This window comes from Pollachius pollachius (genome assembly GCF_949987615.1).
Source record: "Pollachius pollachius genome assembly, chromosome: 13".
Lineage (NCBI taxonomy): Eukaryota > Metazoa > Chordata > Actinopteri > Gadiformes > Gadidae > Pollachius > Pollachius pollachius.
Window position 1 is genome coordinate 11,109,552 of NC_136946.1, and position 23,996 is coordinate 11,133,547.

Consider the following 23,996-nt stretch of genomic DNA (forward strand, 5'->3'; position numbering starts at 1 on the left):
TCAAAATAGGTATCCATTGTCCATTTGGTTGTGGACTCATTATACAGACAACTGAAGAGGTTACGGTGTGTTCACATCATCCACCTTTCAACATCCAATCATTCCTTTTGGATTCAGTGATCACGAGATCCCTGGCTGACTTCCTTATCGAATTTAGTCACGTTTAGTCAACAAGTCATGGTCACTGATAAGGGGAACCGAGCTTATTTGACGTGCTCTGCATTTACTGTAGGTCTGCACTGACCGTGTCCCTGAAACCCCTAAATTCAGCAGCACCACTCATCTTTTAAACTTGAACTCTTTGGCAACCTTGCAGTATACTCTAATGGTCTACACGTGTTCACCCAGCAGTCAGTATTTCCGTTCAATTTTAATACTATGTTTAATTACATAGGCAGCCTAACTGTCAGTCGAGCAAAAACACAGAATATGTTTGCTATTGCTGTTGAGACTTTCGTAAAAGTATTTTTTTAACCCTTGTAATCAATGAATGCAACATCGCTCTCCTCCAGCTCCAGATGTGAGGCGGGGTGAAAGGAGAAGGAGGGGGGGTGGGGTCTATTGGTAACTGGATGTGAAGATTAAACACCGGGATTAATACGATATTATGCTTTGAAAGCACACAGGCCGTCCTTGGCTGTTTACACACACACACACACACACACACACACACACACACACACACACACACACACACACACACACACACACACACACACACACAAACACACACGCACACTGTGTGATTTTTTTTTCCTCGGTGGTGATGTTGGTCCAAGTGAATGAGCACCCTTTTCCAGATATTGCGTGAACGCCCCTTTTCCTCCGTAGAGAGGGTCTTCCACCGGTTGGCGGTGCAGAGCCACGCGGGCAGGGTTACGGTATTACAGCCTACACCCGAAATTCAATTTTCGCGACCGTTTAAACACTCAGTAGAAATGGGTTGAGCGATGTTAGACCCTTGATAAATAGTATATTCAAGAGGAGGTGGCGGAGAGCAGGGCGCGGAGCTGGTGGGGTTTGGAGGCAATAAGAAGAAGAAGTGAAAAGCGGAGAAAAGGAGGGAGACGGAGGGGGCGAGAGGAAGAGGAATATAGACAGCCATTACCGGATTTCCTTCACGGTGATAAGGCTGCGTTTAAGCGACCTGGGCGTAGAGCGAAATCAGTTCACGGTTCAAGTTGAACTCAGCGCGTTAAACCGTGTAGGCTATCCGTGATTCGGTGCAGCGTGGACGGCCACCGGGCAGACAGCATCCCGGGGTCTCAGTCACTCTCACACCAGACGATCAGAGCTGTGGTACTGCTGGTCCACCACGGTAAGTGTCTACATCTCTAGTCCACGTCGGGACATTATATATCCCTCCACCTTACAATAGGGTGCAATATATTCCAATGCCGAGGCTATTTCTTTCGGGGACCGGGGTGTGTTGGTCATCAAAATGAGGGGTTGTATTTGTTCCCCAGTGAGCGGTGTTACAACCCCTCATCAATAGGCGAACCAAACCCATCATATAACGTGTTGATCACCACATTAAATAGCTGTAACAATGGCTTTGCCTTGACCCCTCTTCGCTGACATGGTGTGTAAAACATAATATTCAATGTGAAAATAGACTCAACCGATCCCGTGTTTTTTTTTAAATCGTCCACCAGAACAGATGATGCACATCGTGGACTAGCTATTTTTATTTGGCCCTTCAATGACCAATGTGTTAGCGGATCAGACTGAAAAAAAACATTGGCGCTTTTGTGGTCATCGGCATCCTAAATGAATGATGTAATTAGTTAGTTATCCAATCGGCGGAGTGGACAAAGAGAGCCAGTGCATTGGTGTGGGAGCTAGTCTGACTGACTGACTTACTGTCTGTCTGACTGTGTCCATTTCTACACTCCCGACCCCCTGATGTCCACTCATGCATCCTGGGTTTCCGCTTCATATGAATCCACTGACTCCGGTTTCTTGCATTCCAGGCGTTGCCAGGCCGACTGTGCAAAACCGCGGACGCAGCATTCATCATTTACACGTTTATCCAGGGTGCTTTAGGTCTAGGGCGATTCATGTTAGATTTTTCCCAACATTAAATACATTTTAGCACGTCTAGACCCACTCTGCTTATGTGGCTCCCATGATCAGTTTCGACACACACTGCCACTGTCTTTAGCTTTTCCACAGCCACAACTGACTACTGAGTGGGCCCACCAGTTCTTATGCAAGGTGGGGTGACAAAACACCAAATCAGCGACAACGATCCCCCACCGATTTGCACCAGATGGTCAGATGGATGCAGCCCCCCTTCACGCTTTAACGCGCATGACAACAACGTTTGAGGAGGCAATCCATATATTCAAATCCACCTTCACTGCTGTAATTGAGAATCACGTCCTCAATTTAAACCACCCTCACGCGATTGGTTGGAGGTCTGTCGCTGTGTTTCTCTCTGCAGATGGCCATATAGCTGCTGGTCTCCCCACCATATTGTTGTAACTGGGGGTGGGCGGCCATCCAGGGGGGTCTATATGATTGTTCAGGGACATGTGCATGAACAATGCACTTCAGGCGGCTGCTCTTGTATTGAGCCTAGTATACTATAATGAGGGCACTGTGGATCTGGATCATTGATGATTAGAATCTCATGCTTCTGACTTGGGGAATCAGTGTACTGTGTCTATTGTAAACAGAGACCAAGAGAAGTCAAAATGTGTCCTCTTTGTGTCTACTTGGCGTTCAGCTGATCCAGTAGCCACAGATTGGAGTGTGTGTGAGTAGGGTTGACTCAGTCAGTCCTCAGCTCTTTGGTATGCAGAGAGCATCTTCAAGGAGGAGACAAGTCAGAAAGTGACATTAAAAACAGGGTGGCAGATAGGGAGAGGAAGCGGGTGTGGTAAAAGAGAAGGAAGAACAGAGAGGGAGAGATGAAGAGCGATCAGTGAAGACTAACATCGGAGAAAAATAAAAAGGAGGGAGAAAGATAGCGAGAGATTGAGAGGGAGAAAAGTTACGGAGGCAAAATTACAGAGGGATGGAGTTGAAAGGGAAACTGAGAGAGAAATTAGAACAAGTTTGGGTTCTCATGAAACCCAATGCAGTTTTGCTTCATTATCATGGATTTCAGAGAGTGCATCGGAAACATGTTAGAAGCAATCATGCCTTTTCCTACTCTTGTTGATGTACAGGATAGTGTCTCCTGGAACAGTAAATATCTTAGGTGTCTCTCATGACCTGACCTTTTGAGTAGTCACATTGTTTAAATCACATTATGCTTGTTGAAGGGTCGTTATTAATCCAATAATATTTCTCTCTCTCTCTCTCTCTCTCTCTCTCTCTCTCTCTTTCTCTCTCCATCCCTCCCTCCCTGTGTGTGCGTGTGTGTGTGTGTGTGTGTGTGTGTGTGTCTCTCTCTCTGTCTCTTTCTCTCTCTCCCTTGCTCCCCTTAGCCCGTTTCTAAACATCAGTGTGTGTGTGTGTGTCTCTCGCTTTCTCTCCCTCGCTCCCACTCAGCCCGTTTCTGTTGAGGACAACATCTCTTCAGACCTTTGACAGCAAGCAGAGTTTGCAGTTTGCATGCAAATACACACCCTGTGTGTGTGTGTGTGTGTGTGTGTGTGTGTGTGTGTGTGTGTGTGTGTGTGTGTGTGTGTGTGTGTGTAGTAGTAGTCAGTAGCCTATTCATTCAGGGAGTTTTCTCAGGCTTGCTCATTATGGCTGTAGGAAAGCTACACTGAGCATAAGGCCTGTAGCTTGAAGAAGAAAAATAGGCCAGCCAACTAGTCCAACAAAGTAAGTACCTACCCCTACTACTCAATATGTTATGGGGTGGGAAGTTAGCTACATGGTCCGCTAAGTTTGCAAACAAGCAAGCAAACCGAAATCAAATGTAGGAAATGTCCACTTATTTCCCATAATCTTTCTAAGGTTGAAGTTGATATTGGTATGTGGGTGAGAAGCAAGTCCACCCACCACCAGTCACGCCTCAGGCCTTTCAGTGAGGTTACTTCAACAAGAACCACCCCACTCAGCGCAATCTGCTCTTCTAGCCCATTCATCTTCAGACCTCAAGCGCCCCTTCTCCAGCCAGAATGGCCGCTAATGGCCACAGTTTAATATTAAAAAGCTGAGAGTGAGCTGCATTACAAACAAGCTCACAGAACACAAGTTCACAAGTTGAGGACACTGCTGGTTGAATAGACACACAAAGCCCTGAGTGAGAGGTCTATAGGGTTTCCATATAAGACAGATGATTGTTGAAGTGATTTGAAGGTCAAAATTGGTCCTATTAAAATGCAAAATATTGAACTTCGACTTTTCATGAAATGTTTTTTTTATTTGTCAGGGAGTCAGATACACATACTACTCACACAGTTGCTTAAGGGTTAGGGGTAGATACACGATTCACAGATTTTGTATTAAACATGACAGTATGAAGCTGTATTTTAAACTTAGTGTAATTGTTAAGTCATCAATTAGGGTTTACGATGCTGGATACTGGCTGGGGATTTGATTGTAGCTGTTCTCCTGTTCTCATTTGACAGTTGATACTTCATAACAATCAAGTCATCCTATGATCAGAACTTGTTAAATTATAGTAGCTTGACATGGGCACTTAACACCTCGACTAGTTTATCATATCAACATGAATTCGAATTATGTCTTAAAACCTTTTTCGTAATGAAAGGTAAATAGTGGGCTACAATATTTCATACATGAATAGCACCAAACATATTTATAATACATCACTCTTATCATTAGCTCACACTTAATATCCATATAATTTATACATAGTTAATACAGAAATTCGAATAATTGTAAAAATTGTGAAAGATTTCTCCAACTGTGGAAATCGTTGCTCTTGGTGCAGAGAGTTCTGGAATGCCATTCCGGAATGACAAAACAATACTATGAATGGCTTTGCATATTCTTATTTTCTTAATGCTTGGGTCTATCTGTGTCCACCTTTGGCTTTCTGTTTCTTTGCCTCCTATTCTCTCTCCCTTGCTCTCTCCCTCTGTCTCTCTCTCGGGCTGTCCCTCTCTATGTTCGTGTGTGTGTGTGAGTGTGTGTGTGTGTGTGTGTGTGTGTGTGTGTGTTTGTGAGGGTGTGTGTGTCTCCCTCATTCTGTCTCTCTCGTTCTTGTCCGGTCAGTATTTGTCTCTATCTCTCTGTTGTTTTTCCCTGTCTGTCAGTCTGTCCCTCTTCTCTAACTCTCACTCTCTCTCTGTCTCATTGTTGTTCCCTCTATTGCTGACTGTGCCTTTGTTTTTGCCCTTTGAACTTCCGTTAGTGACACTAACTTTCGTAGTGTCAACCCCCCCCCCCCCCTCAGAGATGACAGATATAAATCAAGCTACTTATTTTCTGTATCAATATACGGTTTGATTCTAACCCCTGGAACACCAGCCAAGATGTGTGTGTGTGTGTGTGTAATAAACAGAATGAAAATAGGATTGTGTGTATCTGTCGGAGTGAGTCAGAGTGGATGCTACTAGAAATCAGTTTGTATACTTATTTACAGAGGCTCTGAATGTTACTTTAGAGTGTGTGTGTGGGGGGGGAGGGGGGAGGGGGGAGGTGTGGGTAGTCAGAAAGGATATTATTACGTCATTATTTCATCCATCCCCTGCCCTCAGATTCTGCTGGTGGACTTCATCTTCAAAGCCCCTTCATCCTTTTATACCAGCACCGCAACCAGCCATAATGACACAGTGTGCCTCCATTCTGGCTCTATTTATAAAACCGCTAGTTGCAGTGCCTCCATGACCCTGCGCGCACACAGCAGGGAAACAAAGAGATCCACAGACATGTCCAACACATGGATTACACGAAATATTAAACACTGGCCTGAAAACATAAAGAGACACACACACATTCACACGGAGCAAACCAAACACAGACACGCTGGCCGGGAAACCACAGGGGATTCTTCGGAGGGCTTTAACCTCTTCTGAGTGCCGTTGTCTAGGAGACGTGGGGGTTCAGGAAGTGTGGCTTGCCAGCGGTCCAGTAGAAGAGGAGGGGTCCTTATTGCAGAACCACGGAAAACCTATACAGGATCATTAAGAACCAGACAATTCTCTCTCTAGGAAACATCCTTAGCCTCATGGTTATTATTCCAATCAGACCTTGAGTTGAGAAGGCCATCTTCTGCTTTAAACGATGGCCCCCTGCTCCGAGAGGGACCAGAGCCACTGGGCATGGGGCGTGGCCAGAGTGCCCCGTGGTTGGAGCTCCTCTTCTGCCAGCAGAGCGGCTTGGCAGGTCTTGGCCATGTTGCTAAGTCACAAGGCACACACTGTTTAGTTGCGATGTTAGTTACTTGGACGGAGGATCTTTTTTCTCCAATCAATCCAACTAATTGCTTAAGTTGCTGTCTGAAAATGTGTTTTCAGTTTTTTTTCCCCAAAAAATCCTTGCCTCCCTGACCGTTTAAAAGAGATAAAAATCAATACATCCGCTCGCTAGCAGTCATGGTCTTAACATGCTGTGCACATCTCACACCTTGGGATTGCAATGTGTTTGCAGAAGTCTAAATAGATTGTGTTGCTGTTTTCTTTAGATTCTCTTCGTCTTTACTGATCGAGTCACAAGACCCAAGGTCAGGATTATTGAGCTCTTCTCTGATCGATGGTATCACTCCCAGAACCCCCTCCCCCTCAATCCAGCTGTTCAGACAGACAAGAAGACAGTGAGAAAGGCAGACGGTCTGACAAGCATTAGATCATGAAGTAACCCAGACACTATATGGTTCTCAATACTCTTGCCTGAAGGTACTCCGGTCTCTCCTTCAGTTCATTTTTCATAACTCGAGAACACATTGAACCAAACTGAAGTGGATGGTATGTAGTAGTAGTAGTGGGGTTACCATGCTATGTGCTGTGTCTGTTGAAGAGAAAGAGTTGGCAGCAGTAGATCAGATGTAAGGGTTAAGGGTTTTAAGGAAAGTTAAGATCAAGTGTGTTATAACGTTGAGTATTTTGGTCCAATACCTCTTTGTTAATTTTGTGGTTTATTTATGGTTTATTCATTTATGATTCCCCTATAAAACATTTAACCCAGAAATGACTTGACATTCATTATTTACTTTGGCTAGAAATGTACAATGAGGCTATAGGATCAAATGTATGACAATTTACCTCCACATGTATAGGCTCATATCATAGTATCAATGTTTAATCCCTATACAACTATAGTGTGCGTGTGTGTGTGTGATGTGTGTGCGCCTGTGTGTATGTCTGCCTGCCTGTGTATGAGAGATTGTATTTGAATGTTTTTTTCTGTGTACCAGGGGGGTAGTTGTGGAAACAGTTTCTTCCTCTATTGACCCAGTGTGGGTGTATATAAATAGAAAAACACAAATAGCTGATGTTTCAAGTATTTCCTTTGATCCGTCTCCTCTGTTACACTCTCTCTCTTGCTGTCTATCCCGCTCTGTCGCTGTCTATCTTGTGTACTTGTTCTCACCTGTCACTCTCTGTTTCGATTGGCTAATTTTGTCTCTTTTATTTCCTGAACTGTTCTATATACCTCTCTGGCTGACCTTATATCATATCACAGAATTTTTCCAGGTTTAGTTTAAGAGTGACTTCTCCATACATTTATTTACGTACCAATGTAAAGCTGTTTAGTTTTTAGTTTTACATTTAAGACTACAGCAGACAAAATAATAAATAATACATTATATTGACCAAATATTCTTCACAATAGTTGATACGATTTTGCCAAGGTATATAACTGTTTTTCAAAATATAAAAGAAACATTGTTGGCCAGAATCTTAAACTTTGTGTGAGGGAAAACATTAGTTTTGAAAATTATAAATCAGTTCAATGCCCCCTCTGCAGAAACATTAACAATAGTTTCTGTATAGAAGTTCTATTGACAGAACCATCTCCTCTTTGTGTGTCTCCACCACACGGCTGTTGTCTTAGCAACACTGTTCTCCCCTGAAGCCCTTGAAGCGTCACTGTCTAGTACAGATCTCATTCACTGCCGTCTAGACGTGATGCAGTGAATTGTTTAGTCCAGTTCTTCCTCATCCTCATCCTTGTTTTATAAATACTACCGGTATTGTGCTGTAACCTAGGTGACCTTTAGCGGCGACATTCTTGTGTATTATTCAGAACCCCTGCGTGATTACAGCCTATGCCGGGGATGAATTATGGAGTGTTTCCACTTAAACTCTTGTTCCTCTCCTCCTCTTCTTCTCTTTCCATTCTTGTCTTTTCACTCTCATTTACCTCTCTCCCTCGCCTCTCTCCCTTTCTATATTCTTCACCCCTCACTCTCTCTCCATCTCTCCCCATCACCATCTTCCTCTCTGCATTCCTCTTTCTCACTCCCCCTTTCCCGACACACCCACCATCTCCTTCTCATCCGCCTCCTGCACTTCCTCCTCCTCATACTCCTCCTCCATCTCCTCCTCCTACACTTCCTCCATCTCCTCCTCCTCCTGCACTTCCTCCTCCTCATTCTCCCTCTGCTCCTCCTCCTCCAGCTCCCCCATCATGGAGTCATCGGACGAGGAGACGCTGAGCGAGCGCTCCTACGTCAGCGGGCGCTCCCTCCGCAGCGAGCGGTCAGGGGGCTCCCTGTCCCCGTGCCCCTCGGGGCCCCAGGGGGGCCCGGCCGGGAGCACCCTGCCCTGGAACCTGGCCAAACACGAGAGGAGGAAGAGGAAGAGCCAGGACTCCGTGCTGGACCCGGCGGAGCGGGCGGTGGTGCGCGTGGCAGGTGAGAGAGAGAGAGAGAGAGGGAGAGGGAGAGAGAGAGAGAGAGAGAGAGAGAGAGAGAGAGAGAGAGAGAGAGAGAGAGAGAGAGAGAGAGAAATGGAACAGATACTCAGAGTTTTCTGCTGTGTTGCTCTTCCAGGCTTGCTCTCCCAGGCAAAATAACTATTTTCAGATCTTCTCAGAAATTAAATTGTGTTAAATATAGTTTATTATTTTCAGTTAAGCAGAGGAGTATCCAAACAGTCTCAACTTGCACTTGTTTTAAATCCACTAGATTATCTTGGTTGAGAAGAGATGTTGAAAGATGATTACTTTTTTACTGGCCTATTCCTGGTCCTTGTGGCTTGTGATTTGGGTGGTAGGCCTGCAGTACAGGTTTATTGTATTGGTTGGCATTCAATTACTGATTGATTTAAAGTCCCATGGGAGTCCTCAGGCACGTGGCCCTGCAGCCTGCAATCAATAAACGTGACTGTTCTCGGAATGAGAAGCATGTGGTTCATTTGAAACGCATGCCTGATAGAAATCTCAAAGTAATACCTATTTTTGTCCATTACGTCATAATGTAATAAGTGACTTTCATTTCATGACAGTATCAAAGGCCAGTGTTGGTTAATGTCACTAGGCTGGTTAATGTCATCTGCGCAATATACTTCATGCTCTTAGCTTATATAACGGTCATTATTTAGCGTGAATGCTGCCATGCAGATGTAGCACTGACATTATAGTGTACAGCCTTTCTATTGTCCTCCATCTAATCTCTCGTGATGGTAATCCCTGGGATGTCGCCCCTTTACACCCCTCCTCACTCACCCATAAACAGGGGCAGAGGTCAAAGTTCATGGTTCCCCCCATTCCATTGCTCAAGTGCCCTTCATTGGTAATCTTTCCCGTTTTCTATGTTCCATCTGTACATCCGATGAGCATGTCCATCCACCCCTACCTGTCCATGAGTGACCCTTCCTTCAGGTCTCCTTCGTGTCCTCTTTCTGCTCTGCATTCCTTCCTCCACAGTAACATGAGTCTGGCTGATGTGAGGAGAAATGTAGGTTAGATCCCTCTCTGGAGGGACCAGTACTCTGCTGGCGTAACGGGAGCCTGGGAGTAGTAGCGCAGCAGCCTTGCAGCAGCCTTGTCCCTCTTGAAGTGGGCCTGTGTAAAAATAGGATTAGCTGGTTCATTTTTGGATTGTTCTTTGAATGGTTACATGGACACTGGGTTTCGTGTCTCATCTAATTTTCTTTTGATGATGTACAAGCAGTTGATACTTGGCAGCATTGCCGTGAAGAACGCACACACGGGTACACGCACGGACACACACACACACACACACACACACACACACACACACACACTCACACACTTTTTTCAATTATGTGATTTGAGTCCTATCAAATCCTACAATGAGATGTTTATAGCATTGACCTTAGTCCATTGGGATTACTGGGATGTGACTGGAGGCTGTAGCTGGTGGAGGATGGAAGTGAGGATAGAGCGAGCGGATAGTGGTGCTGGACGATAGATTGAGGGGGTCGTAGTGGTGGAGGATAGATAAAGGGGGTCATAGCGGTGGAGGTGGTGGTGGAGGATAGATAAAGGGGGTCATAGCGGTGGAGGTGGTGGTGGAGGATAGATAAAGGGGGTCATAGCGGTGGAGGTGGTGGTGGAGGATAGATTGAGGGGGTCATAGCGGTGGAGGATAGATTAAGGAGGGGGGGTGGTGGAGGTGATGGAGTTGAAGGGGTTGGTTGGAAGACAAGGCCTACTTTAGAGATGTGGATGGAGGACGTCAGTCAGCAAGGGGTCAGGGAAAGGTCAGTTACTGCTCTCATGGTCAGCATGAGGATGGCAGAGATTATACTAGGTGTGTGTGTGTGTGTGTTTTACCTTGGGCATGTGGTGTATCTGTGCTGTGCGCCGTATTTGAGTGTGAATCTTCATTGGTAATTTGGAGTGTTTTGGTTGTGCGTGTGTAAGTATGTTGAAATATCGTTTGTAACACATTCTTCGGTATGTGATGATGTCTCTCGTGGTCTGAATCAGTGTAACCATCTGTTCTAGGGTCAGGGTCACATGACACACTTGACATGCTAGAAAGAACTTCCTGTCACGTGTGAAGCATGTCACATTTGATTTCAAAGACAAAGTGATTAGGGTGGTTGTGATTATCAATGGGTATGTTCATGCATGTGCTCATTTCATGTCTTCAGTTATTGTGTGTTTATGTTCCCAAAGGAGTCATGTATTTAACATAAAATCTGAGGAATGTGTTTATGAAAAAGGCCCTGACCAAATTATCCTAAAGTGTCTATATTCTCTGAGTCATTCAGCGATGAATTAGGATTAGTTTAGTTTAGTTCAGTTCTGCTGATGAAGTCGCTCTGTCAAAACAACTTTTATAGTCTCAGGGCTACGCTAGGACAGTGGTTCATGCATAACTGCGGTCCGTCTGTGTGTGTTTGTCTGTCTCCAGGCATGCATGTTGCACACCCAAATCCACACCCAGGCACAATCGCACAAGTACACAAACACACACACACACACACACACACACACACACACACACACACACACACACAAACTCACTGCTTTGTTTTAGTCCCCCTGGTGGTCATGCTTGAGGTGTTATGGCCGCCTGTGAGTTAATTAGCGATGGAGTAACAGCACAACAATGTTTTTTTACAGATGACTTGAGGTTTTCCACTCCTCTGGGTCGGACATGTGGCTCTCTGGCTGTTGTGTAGCCGAAACGCACAGCTGTGCTACTGGGCTCATGCCAAGTTTTACATGTATGTGTGTGTGGGTGCATGTGTGCGTGCATGTGTTAATGTGTGTGTGTGTGTGTGTGTGTGTGTTTGTGTATGTGTTTGCCAGTGTTTGAGTGTGTTTGATGATGATGAATAGTGATGAGATAGAGAGATAGTTCGGTTGGTAAGAGTGAGGAGAGCAAGCGAGAGATAGAGAGGGTAGGGAGTTGCGGTTTGAATCAACCCTGAATGACAGCTAATTAAAGTAAATAATGGATTAAAAGGAGAGAGAGCCCGAGAGAGAGCGCAAGAGAGAGAGAGAGAGAGAGAGAGAGAGAGAGAGAGAGAGAGAGAGAGAGAGAGAGAGAGAGAGAGAGAGAGAGAGATGGACTGGAAGGCTTACAGAAAGGAGAAAGGCTTCTGTCAATGGGACGTGATTCTGGCTGACGGGCAACACCTCTTGGCTGAACCAGTGATTTTAGACTTGACTGCCGGGGATAAAATAATGTTACACTTTCATTCCCTGAACAATAAGTGCCGGCTAGCTTATTTACAGAGAGGCTTCTCTCAACATCCTTTAATGCTGCGTGGTCATCTTTAAAATGAAAGAAATCAGTGAACACTGTTTCCAGGGCAGTTCATAACTAACAGGATAGATATTAGCCATTTACTGTATGTTTCCCATTTGTCACAGTTCACTGGGACTGAAGAGCTCAAATCTGCATTAAGATAACATTTTGTAGCAGTGACTGAAATCCCTGCTTAATCAAATGATTATACTGTGTAAATATAAAAGCTGATTGCAAATCTCATTGGGCTCTTCTGAGTAATAATTAGAGATAAATTAAATAAGCTGAATTAAGTGTGAATTTCAGTTTCTAAGCATAGTTTCATTTCCCCAAGTGTTATGCTTAAATACTACCCTGTTTTTGTACGGTGGCATCTGATAGCGACTCTGTATAAAACCAGACAAGTACAACAGCACGGGATGTCAGTACTGTACCACTGTGTGTCATTTACATAATGCTTCCCTTTGTAACAGCTGAACGTTGTGCATTATATCTCCTGTTTGTTTAGTTTTATCACTTTGACCTCGATTCCATTAAGACGGACAATGGAATCTTGGAGAAGGAATCTTTGGGGAGAGAATTCTACAGAATGGAAAATAAAAGGAGCTCTCAGATTGATATTGATAAGGAGTGGGCAAAACTTCAGAACTGATAGGACATAGCTTCATTGAACTAGTACAATGAATACTAGATTCATAGTGCACAATGCATGTGCTCAAAGGATTTCCATATATCCATTGTTGATTAATGTCTAAAGAAAACCTCTTAGTACTTTGAAATACAATATAATGAAATACAAACATATACCATCTGTCAATATAAAAACATCATCACGTATCGTCTTATGAAACCAAATATAAATGTCTTTATAGATTAAAATGAATAGCCATGAAAGATTACGATGTGATGTGATCCAGAAATGCAGTGTGTGTGTGGGTTTGTGTGTGTGTGTGTGCGTGTGTGTGTGTGTGAAGAAAGTGGTGACGGTGGCAAGTAAGTGATGCTGGAGCGCATGAGGACCTCGAGACGCTGGGGGCTGCCATGTTGAGGTCTCCGCTACACTGCCTGCACAAATATATTTCCTCCAGGCAGCTGAGAGGCCTCCCCGACTCCCCAGGGAGGCCGATCACTCTCTGCTTTATGGTTGCCACGGTTACAGCCCCCTCCTCCCCCTGTACCCGTTCCCATGGTTATATAAAGAGCAGGGTAAGAAATGGTAGGGAACCAAACTGTAGAAATAAAGGGAGAAAGAAAAACAAATAGGCCGAGAATAAGAGAAAGAGACATGGAGTTGTAATATAGGGAAGAAGAAAGGAAGAGAACAAGTGTCGGTCAAGGAATAGAGAGATTGAAGAGAAGAAGAGGATGAGAAGATACAGACAGACAAAGATAGGAGGAGCTGGGAGGGGTGAAATAAGGGCAAAGTGACTGATGGGGGAAAAGTTGAATGGGAAAAGGATCCTCATTGAGACAAGACCAGGAGACATGAAGTTTTAAGTTCACTGGAGCAAGCTAGTCGGAGTTCATAATTGTAGATCAAGTATTTGCTGAAATAGAGAGCGGTTACTGAGGGATTTTGATTTTTGGGATATAAAAAGCAATATTGCAGGATTCACACACATCGATTTGGATTGCTGCCTCATTTCTCACAGACTTCTTTTCAGCAGCTCAGAGTGACCTGGATTGTAATGCAGTCTGTGACACAAATGTCATGAGAGCTTACATCCCCTCGCTAATATGCAGGGAACGATGCAGAACTATTACATCAGAACCCTATTGATGTTTTATCCTGGTAATACAAACATGAATATTTAATTTAGACTTGTGGGTTCCGCTGTGTCAGGTTTGGCCCACAAAGAGGCACATTTCCTGTAAGTAAAATAGTGCAAAGTGGTGGCTGGGATCATCGCAGACAGCACTCAAACCTCCTTGATGATTAATGTGTTCATTGGAGAGCATATGCTTTAGATGTATATGCCAGTAATGCCACACAATTTAGTATAGCATTAGGTTCAGGACCAAATTCAACATGTGGTATCTATTTTCCTCCAGCAGGTGGAAGTGTAGCGTCTCTCGTACGGGCAGTCCCCACATTGCGTGTCTCACACTGATGAAACATCTTGGTTCTGAAGATACAGTTAGAGTTGTGTGTATTCATTCACTATACTTCAGTTTGCAGTAATGGGGTATTTTATCAGCCCCATCAATTTTCTCATTGCAGTGAGATGTCATGGTTAACAACATCATCATTGTAATGAGATTGTAATTTGAATGAGTGGCGGTAATGTTGTAAGTCAGCTCTTTAAACCAGAGGTTAAAACGTTGTCCTCTCTTTTTTCCGCTTGGTATTATGATCTTCATGAAAGATTTATTTACATAGTAGTGTGTAGCCTGGTATTTTGTGTTATTTTGGTGTATCTCTGTGTCTCAGTACTCTGCCCTGCACTGTTTGTTATTGTGCTTTCTATGTTTTGTCCTGCCAAGATTCTTCAAATGCAAGTTAACTTAAAGCTATAATCTGGTATTGGGCATCCAATGGTCATTTTTGTACAGTTGAACAGCTCCCATACACCTTTAAATGGTCCCTTTTAAATACAAATCATTCAATACAACTGAAGGGCAAAGAGGGCAGAGTGGAAACAGGGAGTGAAAACACTGAGAGGGGGTGGAACTGTTAATAATTAAACTGTAAAGCACTGAATTCGCTCTCCATTTCTCTTTCTCTCTGCAACACTTCTTTTTAAAGAGTTAGTTTTGTTGTAGGGAGACAACCACTGGGAGAGAGTTGAAAGGCAGACGTAGATGGGCTCTAGTGACTAGAAGGAACACATAACTCCACTGAGAACAATGTTGTTCTCTGATGGTAGGATTGGATCAGTTTCAGATTCTGATTCCCATGACTTATTTTGTTACCGGAGGAAATTATTTTTTACAGTCGCTCAATTCAAGCCAGAAACATCAAAGTAAATAGAAAATAACAAACACAACGACCAATATAAACAGAAATTTCAGCATAAATAGAATCTCGATTTAGATCTATGTTAAACTTTAAAAGAAAGTAACGTTTTCATATCATCAGATTATATCCTCAATTACCTTATAATAAATCAATCACGTATTGTATTGTCCATAGGAGCAAAGAGTGTTATGTTCTGAACAACCTCTAGACTTTTTGTGTGTGTATGTGTTTAAGTGTGTGTGTATGTGTGTGTTTTTTTTGTCGATCCCTATTTATCAAACAGTTGCACACATGAAACAGTTCATTTGTGCAAGTGCCTGTGTGTGTGTGTGTGTGTGTGTGTGTGTGTGTGTGTGTGTGTGTGTGTGTGTGTGTGTCTGGACGGCGCTTATATAACCTTGCCCTATTACTATCCCAAATGATTGGGTCACAGTGCCCTCATTTGATTAAGTTAATATGACACACGCTTCCAATGATCCCCAGTGCACACAGAGGCCTGCTGGATTTGATATGATTTTATATTCCTAAATCATCCAATCTCTTGGTAGACACAACAAAGCCCCATCAGAGACACTATCACATGGGCTGTGGGACAGTTGCCCTCTGGATGGATCTCTGACCCCTGATGGCTTTAGCTGCTGATGAGCTGAGGCTCAAGCATAGGGCAGGACAGTGCTGAACAACCAGGGGACAGGCCGTTCCAGTTGCTTGTTGATGACATCAGGGCGATCAAAGGTTGTATAACATATTGATTGTAATCAAATCACACACCATCATCCAATTTTGGTTGTAAAAAAGGACTTAAAATGTAACACTTCTTGGTTTGCCATGTGTGCATCAGTAAAACATGTGGCTGGGTGAGTCCTGAGTCCCCCCGTTCTTGATGTGTCTTAGCTAAAGGTTATAAAGGATATAGTGTGTTTTGGGTATTTTCCGTAAGGTTAAGGTTTACACAATAGTCATCATAGTGTCCGATTATCCTCTGGCTTTCTGTTAATGGTATAAACTGCCCGATAGATCCTGATATCTATTAGGCAGATTTATGCAAGATTCAAAATCAACCTTTTAATTTTATTTTCTTGTAGCTATATTTATTTTTTCTCCAAATTGTTTCACTTGTGTTCTGCCTTTTCATTGTGAGTCCTGATTCCATTAGGCCAGAAAACACTAAGGGCTACACGTATACCTGCGCGGCAAACTTGTACCACAGGGGGGCGCTACTGTTCTACTTTTTAAGCGAGGCGCCACGGTTGCTTCTACTGGGCTGTTCACAAGAAGCCTGTTTGCTGGTATCGGTCTCTGGCGTAGCTTGCGAAGAGGGATGGACAGACACTGCAGAAGAAGAGGAGAAAGCTGAGCACAGGAGAGAGAGAGAGAGGGCAGAGAGGCTGTCGGGAGAGAATCGGACAGGCAGCCACAAGTCGAGCTTTGAATAGAAGCGGCCATTACGCCCGGGAAGCATGCAAGAAGCTCAAGAGGCTTGCATGCAATCCACAAGAGAGGCGGCTGAGGACGGGTTGGGCCAGTGTCTGGATACTATTACGCTTGGAGCCCCACAGATAATCGGAAGGGACTGAGCCACTAGCTGCTACCGTGCAGACTAGACCGGGTTGGGGCGCGCGCTGTTCGCCGGTTGGAAACCGACAGGGATTGCTTTGAGAAAACGGACTAATTATCTATTTATACACGAACGTAGCAATAATTTAAAAGGTAGCCCTGACCGTTTTTCTTAAAGTATATTTTTTGACACACGTTCTTCATTTTCAAACTTGGTCGTCGGAACAGGACATCTATTTTGTATCCCTTTTCTCTTAATATAAACTCGGATTTACGTTATCTAACCTGCTTGTCAAGTTAGCTGCATGACTTCTGCGCCAATGCAACAAACCCACTAAACGCCGGGGATTCGTTCAATTTGGTTGCCTGGAGGTGGAAGACTCCCCAGCCGCCGTGGCTTCAACCGTGAGGCGGGTCTGACAGCTGCTCCGAATCGGAGGACCGTGCTGCTGCCCCGTTCCTCCTGGATTACCACTGCGGTAGCTAGCTGGCGGACCGCTCGGTGCTCCGACGCCCGGCTAAAGAGCAGTCATGGCCGGCTTCGTACCGGGTCTGCTGCCAACGAACCACTCTCAGGAGAAGGAGTTCGCCCAGGCCTACGAGGATGTCCTGGAGCGATATAAAGGTAATGAAGCATCATGGAAGGAGGAGTGAGGATATGTGTACGTGCGAATGGTCTTCGTTCGAGACGAGAGCCGGGGTAATGCCGTACACCTGGGTTGTTTTATTGTTTACATTTTTGAGCTAGGCTAGGCTACCCGGCGTTATCATCACCATCTGCTTGGCGTTCACACCGAATTATCGGCTTACTCTCTGAACGCAATTGTCCCGTGTCGTCTTGAGGCTCACAGACGTCAAAGGAAGCTGGGTTATTTTATGAAGTCTCTGGCACTCCAACGTAAGGGAATTTCCCCCTTGGCCTCCGGTCTCGCACTGTGCTCCCGCTGTTGGTCCCATAAACATTTGAACACTGCTGGGGTAGCCAGTGCGTAACAAAGTTTGCAGCTCTGCAGCCCCTTTTCCGCTTGTTTGGAGGAAATAAAGGGACTGCTGTAAAACACTGCGCTCCTTGTTGTGCTACTGCACACACACACACACACACACACACACACACACACACACACACACACACACACACACACACACACACACACACACACACACACACACACACACACAGACAGACAGTTCTCTCTTATTGTGGCCCCCTGCAACATTCGTTTTCGCACCAGCATTGCCGTTTTATAATCCTAATGACAGGGCCTCTTTAAAAATGAATGCCTAAACTGTGTGCGTGTGTGAAAGAGAGATAGAGTTAGTCAATAGTCCTGGGTCACATCTGTGGTATAGGTGGCCCTGTTGAAAAGGACGTGGCTTTTAATTATTGATTATTGAAATGAAACTGGATTCCTCAGGGTTTTAAAGAGGGCGGATACCTGCGTGGGGGTTGGTGCAGACATTGTTTATGCTGTTTTTGCTTGTGGAAAAATACTATTGTTCTTCCATACAGGAAATAAAAAACTATTCTTCCATATGCAGTCAAGAGTATACTTATCATTCTGTGATAATTTTGGACACAGATGGCAAGCAGATGGATCATCCGGTCAACCCAGCCATTTAAGAGAGATTGAGCTTTAGCTGTAATGTCTTTTCTCTCTCTATGGCAATAAAACATGACTTGGAGCGCTGGTTTCCTGGAATTAGCGTTACCGGGTAGAATAAAGGGAAAACCCATGGTCTTTGCAAAATCAAGTCCTTAGGAACACATACACAAAACCAGACATGAGCCAGATATAAGTAGAAAAACACAAACGTCTAGACTGAAATATGAAAATGCTGACATTCCTTTAGAAAGTGACTTTGGAAAAAAACAGCACCTAAGCTATCTGCTAGTGAAAGAACGTGGTTCACGGATCAAACATGCTATACTAAAACTGGGCAAGTACTGTACTGGGCGAGGTGTTTATTTTGACGTTACACGTTTGTTAAGTTGATATTACTGGCATTGACTTCAAAGGCTAGACTTAAAGTAGGCTCATCAGCTGTAGTGCTAAACTAGGTCAAGCAAAGTTGGAGATCTATACCTGCTATTGAGAAAATGCTCTTTTATTAGTGATACAGAGACAGGGAATGTGGGGTGATCATGGCAGGAACCAAGGAGCCGTATGGATTAGATATCGCTCTACTGATCAAGGGCACCTCCACCACTGTGTGGCTGGGGAACTGAAGCCATGTCCTCCTGGGTGCAGGACGTGTGCATCCGCCCACCGGGCGACCTCGCTCCTCTGCAGTTGAGCTGTTGTGAGTTGAGACTGGCTCAGGGAAATTCTTGCTGGAAGAATTGACACAGGAAGGCTTGAGTCAGACGTATTGGAGGAGTTTCCCCCCACTCCCCCAAAATGTTTCTCCCATCTACAGTTTTGGAAGATGGAAATCTGGAGCTTGATGTAAGGCTGCTGGGGAAGTGAGTGGTGGTGAATGGATGTGGACTCTTTCTTTTGACAATGTTCAATCAACTGCTATTGGCAAATTTAAAAATGGGTTTGCTTAGACAGTCAACAAGTTCTTATGTGTTAAACATGGTTTACAAATGCATGTTTGATAGCCAACCAGTTACTAACTACAGGGTTTAATTGAATAAATAGTACACCTAGAAACTGAGCATCGTATTGGAAGTGAGCAGTCTTTTCTAATGGAACCCTGGATAATACTGTTCTTCCAGCTCATGTATTGTTTCTGCCCATCCCAGGTCTCATTGGTAAGACGGCAACGCTAGCTAGGTAGTTGCCACCCCAGGGTCTCATGCTAGAAGTGCGATATCTGTGTTAGATGTACGCTTGGAGAATAGCTCCCCTCCCTGTGTCCCAGGTCATTATTTTCATTAGAGGCAGCGGAGTGTGCTCTTTCTCGTCCATGCCATGTGGAACCTCGTCTGCTCTCTACCTGGCTGGTGGACCAAGTGTCTGTAACCCGATAGTGGGCATCACATGACCCCCTGAGTTAGTGGAGAACCTGAACTTCGCCACACGAGTCCGCGCTTTGTTGGCTCTCGGGAGACGGCCCCAAACTAGCCAGCTAGCTAGCTTTATGGCAAAGCGCCGCATAGTATATCGAGTTCTCTTAATGTATTTTCCGCCAATTGTTCATTTGTTTATTTTGTTTTTTCTCTCCCTTCTTTAAATCTACTTTCTGCGTTATCCCTCTGTCTATCTTAAATTTAAAGTCGTGTGGGTGTGTGTGTACATGTGATCACGATCACGGGTTGCCTGTCGGAAATGGGATACGGACATTCAATACAAGCTGAATGATTCAGAGGCTTGGTGTGTGTGTGTGTGTGTGTGTGTGTGTGTGTGTGTGTGTGTGTGTGTGTGTGTGTGTGTGTGTGTGTGTGTGTGTGTGTGTGTGTGTGTGTGTGTGTGTGTGTGTGTGTGTGTGTGTGTGTGTGTGTGTGTGTGTGTGTGTGTGTGTGGTTGTTGTTTGGTCGATCACAATTGCAGGATATATAAAGCACAGTTGACCATGCTTTGTGGAAAATTACAGGAACATGAGTCATGCAAACTTTATAACAATTACAATGTGTTGATGTTACCAAATCATGACATCATGATCATGACATTTTATAAATTGAGATCTGTACAATAACATAGACGTGTCAATCAACTAAATTAAAGCAAATGTATTGTCTTGGTGAAGTTTACCACACATGGCCTTACTGTACTTTCTGAAACAATCCGGACAGGGTTATATATAGGTTAGTCTGCCAGGAAGCCAAACAATGGTGAGTTTTGGGAGTTGGACCTGCGCCAGAACCTTCTTCTCCATTATATGGACCCAGAACAGTCATAATATAAGGTTATCTCAAAAAAGTAAGGACACAAACATCATCGCTTCTGTTTTTCAAGGATTAGGATAGGATTTACATTTGAATTTTAATTGTGTATGTGATTGTTACGTACTTCACATAATACCGAAATGTAGTATTTTTGCAATTAAGACAAAACGTGGGAACTCCTCTTTAGACTCAGTGACCTGTTATCATGGCTCCCCTGTCTCTCACTCACTCACTCACTCACTCACTCACTCACTCACTCACTCACTCACTCACTCACTCACAGCGACCGGGGAGGGACCGGAAGAGCACAGAGTTGGAGGACTGCTGACTGAACACAGGAAGTGGCTGGCCGGGCAAGGCCATCCCTCCCCTTCCCCCCAAATCAGCGATTAGCGATTCTCTGATTCACTTCAATACAACGGATGTCTTTTTTTTTTCAAAGCCAAAAAAATCCTAGGTCACCTTGTTGCCATGCCATCATCTCGCTCTATAGTTATTCCTCAGTCTCTTTTCATTCGTCCTTTTTCTCACTTCTTCCTTACTCTGTTCCTATCTCGTACTCTGTCTCTCTGCCCTCTCTTCCTCTCTGCTCTACCAAGACTGTTTATCATTTTAAAGGTTATTGAAGGGAACCCTTTTGGTACATTGGTGACACCAAGGCCGCGTTTTGACAGCCAAACAAGCAAGTAAACAACAAACATGCAAACAGGCCAACAGCCAGTAGGAGACAGTGATGAGTGACGCCACGGAGTAATGGATGGATATGGGGAGAATCAGGAAGAGTGCATGAATGGATCCCGAGGGACTGTGGGAGGGGGGACTAAAGGCAGATTTAACACCAAAGTGAGAGACAGGAAGAAGTGTTTATTGAGACGAGGGGAAGACATGAAAAAGGAGCTTGACGCAGGAAGATGGACTTCAGTGACAGAGGAGAAACATGAGGATTTTTACACATGGCCTAGTTTCTCCTCCTCTTTCAGCTCCGTTGCTCCATCACCCCAGCCTGTAACGTCCCCCCCTCTCCTCCCTTTCACCCTCCCCCTTCATTCAGCTCTATCGGTTTTTCCGCTCCCTCTCTGTTTCTCTCGCTCTCTCAATTGAATTAAATTCAAAGGACGCGGTTGGCATGTGAAACATGCATTAGCTTTGCCAAAGCGCGGCAAAAAGTAAAATAAGATCAACAAATATGACACGGTGATGCTGTCGATTTGCATTGTCATCGTGGTGCAATATTAAATAGAGCTTTGTAGTAATGTGTTGTGCTTCCCCTCCATCTTCTGGCTTAACAGAAAACATTTCCGATGATATTTTGGTGTACCTCAAAGCATGTGACATATGTTGCTTTGGAAAGGTTTTAATTTAGCTGTCCCATTTACCCCTCCATGTGTTCTCTCTTGCTCCCTCCCATGCTCATTCTGTCCCCCTCCCTTTGCATGTGTGCCACTTTATTACTCTCATGCAAACATAGCTCAATCGCTCTGTCCTCTACTCCAAATAAATTGGTGTATATTGCTCTCTCTCTCTTTCTCTTTCTGTCTCTCCTTCGCTTTTTTTATTTTTCTCGATTATTTCCTGCCTGGAGATGTTTCCTGTTGTGTCACATTCGCCACTGACTCAACTTTGTAGGAAAAGCACACGCTTTCACAGCGGCATAACCAAAGGCTAACTGATCACCTACGCCCACACAGCTGATCCTCACACTGAGGGGGCTGGACAGCACATTATACTAAACACGACTAGAGACTTTAGGGTGTTGGGAGTCAGCCTGTAGTGTAGATATGAGCCCTACTGTTGATGTCTGTCCTTTCATGGCCAGGAAACTTTACCTTCTTACTTATTTGTTTCCGTCACTTCTACCCCGAAGGGTTCCAATTGGTGTTAGAAAGACTCTTATTTATTTATTTATTATTATTATTATTGCAAGGTTTCTGTGTTTGATTCAAGGAGGAGGCTGGTGCTGACACACACTCGCAAAATAACTTAATGGATCAGAGTGGTTCTGGTGGTCTCAGGATTCCTGACAGCCATTGTTGACACGACAATAACGATCGCCCTCTGCCCTCTGAAAGCTTCCTGAAGTGTAATGTGTGTGTTTGGGTCTTCCTGGGCCTTTTCAAAATTCACCCATGCGTCCATTTCAAGATATTGAGGTCATCACTGAGTGTCTGCAGTGCCCTTGGAGCAGCAGTGTCTTCCTTTGATCGATAACCACCAGGCTCTAGACGTGTAGGAAGGAACCCATTGCCCTGATATCTGGAATGCACACACTTGCATGTGTGTGTGTGTGTGTGTGTGTGTGTGTGTGTGTGTGTGTGTGTGTGTGTGTGAGACCAGGTGTATGGGTATGTCTGTGTAAAATGCCGGTGTGCAGGCTGGGTAGAGAGAATAGTGACAGAGAAGCAGTGTTAATAAATTAATCATGGGGGCCGGTGTAAGAGGCCCATGGGGGGTAGAATCTGGACCAGAGAACATTGATTTCACACTCGCGTACACTTTCTCAACCTCATCTGTTCCTCTCAACTTTTAAAGATTGATCATCACCATTATTTTCTCAGTCATCTTCCTTCAACAAACTTTGCATCCAATATAGCAGTGAATTGTCTGGCCTTATGCCACCAAAGGTAATCTATACCTCTCCTTCACTGTCCATCATTCTGAATGTCCCTCAATCCATAGACGTGATTGGGGTGGATGGATTTGATGAGAAGGTGAATGCGCTGGAAGAGGCAGAAAAGGATGATGGATGTAGAGTGAGATGGAGAGTGCAAGTGTTTAATGCCAGAGCTTTGATGAATTTAAACAGTTTTTGTGGCTTCCTAATTGTATATCTTATCTGCTCTAGGCAAAAAGGGATATGCAGGGGTATCTGTAAATTGGCTTCTTACCCAAATTCAGACGAGTTGTTTCAATCCAAATTCACTCAGAATATAGCGACGGATTATCTTTGTCCATTGTAGACCATCTACAACCATCTTGTCTTATTACTGGCATGTGCTTTGAATAAACGCCTATTCAGAACACATTTGAAATCTTTGGAAAGTAATTAAAAGTGTTTGGCCCTCACATCAACAGGAGCTAGATTGCTGTAACTGTAAATCAATGGAAAAACGGCTAATGGAAACCGAATGCTAAGCCAGCAAACTTTTCACAATGATGAATTTGGAGTCACATGGAACAGCACACCTGAATCTGGGTCAGACTGTCAAAAGCCAATTTACAGATATCCCAACGTATTCAATCTCTGAAGGACAGCAGTCTGCTCTAGTTTCACTTGCTCATATTATTGACTCATTATTACTTGGTAAGCAGCATACCGGTGAGTGTGTTGCAATGTTATGGCAGGGCACAGAGAGAGGTCTGTGTCTCAGCTGATACGGTCACAGAACTACATGAGCTCATACTACTCACAAAGATGGCTAGCTAGCAGGGAGAACTTGAGCTCTGGGTATTTGTGATTGTGTGTGGCCTTAAAATAAGTTGAGCTTGTTTTTACCAGTGAGCCAAGACATCACGTGACTTCAATAGTCATGGAACCTACACATGATGACACATACGTGATCGGACAGCTAGTACAGGGATGGCTAAGGTCCTGTAGTCGCAAGTCGGAG

The 23,996-nt window shown here is 44.3% G+C and overlaps 1 protein-coding gene across 13 annotated transcripts in view; it reads left to right on the forward strand.

Annotated features, from left to right (window-relative positions):
• Positions 1-16,382: 16,382 nt before the first annotated feature.
• The window catches only part of macf1a (microtubule actin crosslinking factor 1a), a 164,970-nt gene continuing 157,356 nt past the window's right edge, over positions 16,383-23,996 (forward strand). For all 13 annotated transcript variants that reach the window (XM_079748815.1, XM_079748828.1, XM_079748823.1 and 10 more), the window contains exon 1: positions 16,383-17,181. In XM_079748815.1, coding sequence (XP_079604941.1) covers positions 17,088-17,181 — 94 coding nt within the window. In that variant the 5' untranslated portion in view covers positions 16,383-17,087. The remainder of the gene's footprint in view (positions 17,182-23,996) is intronic.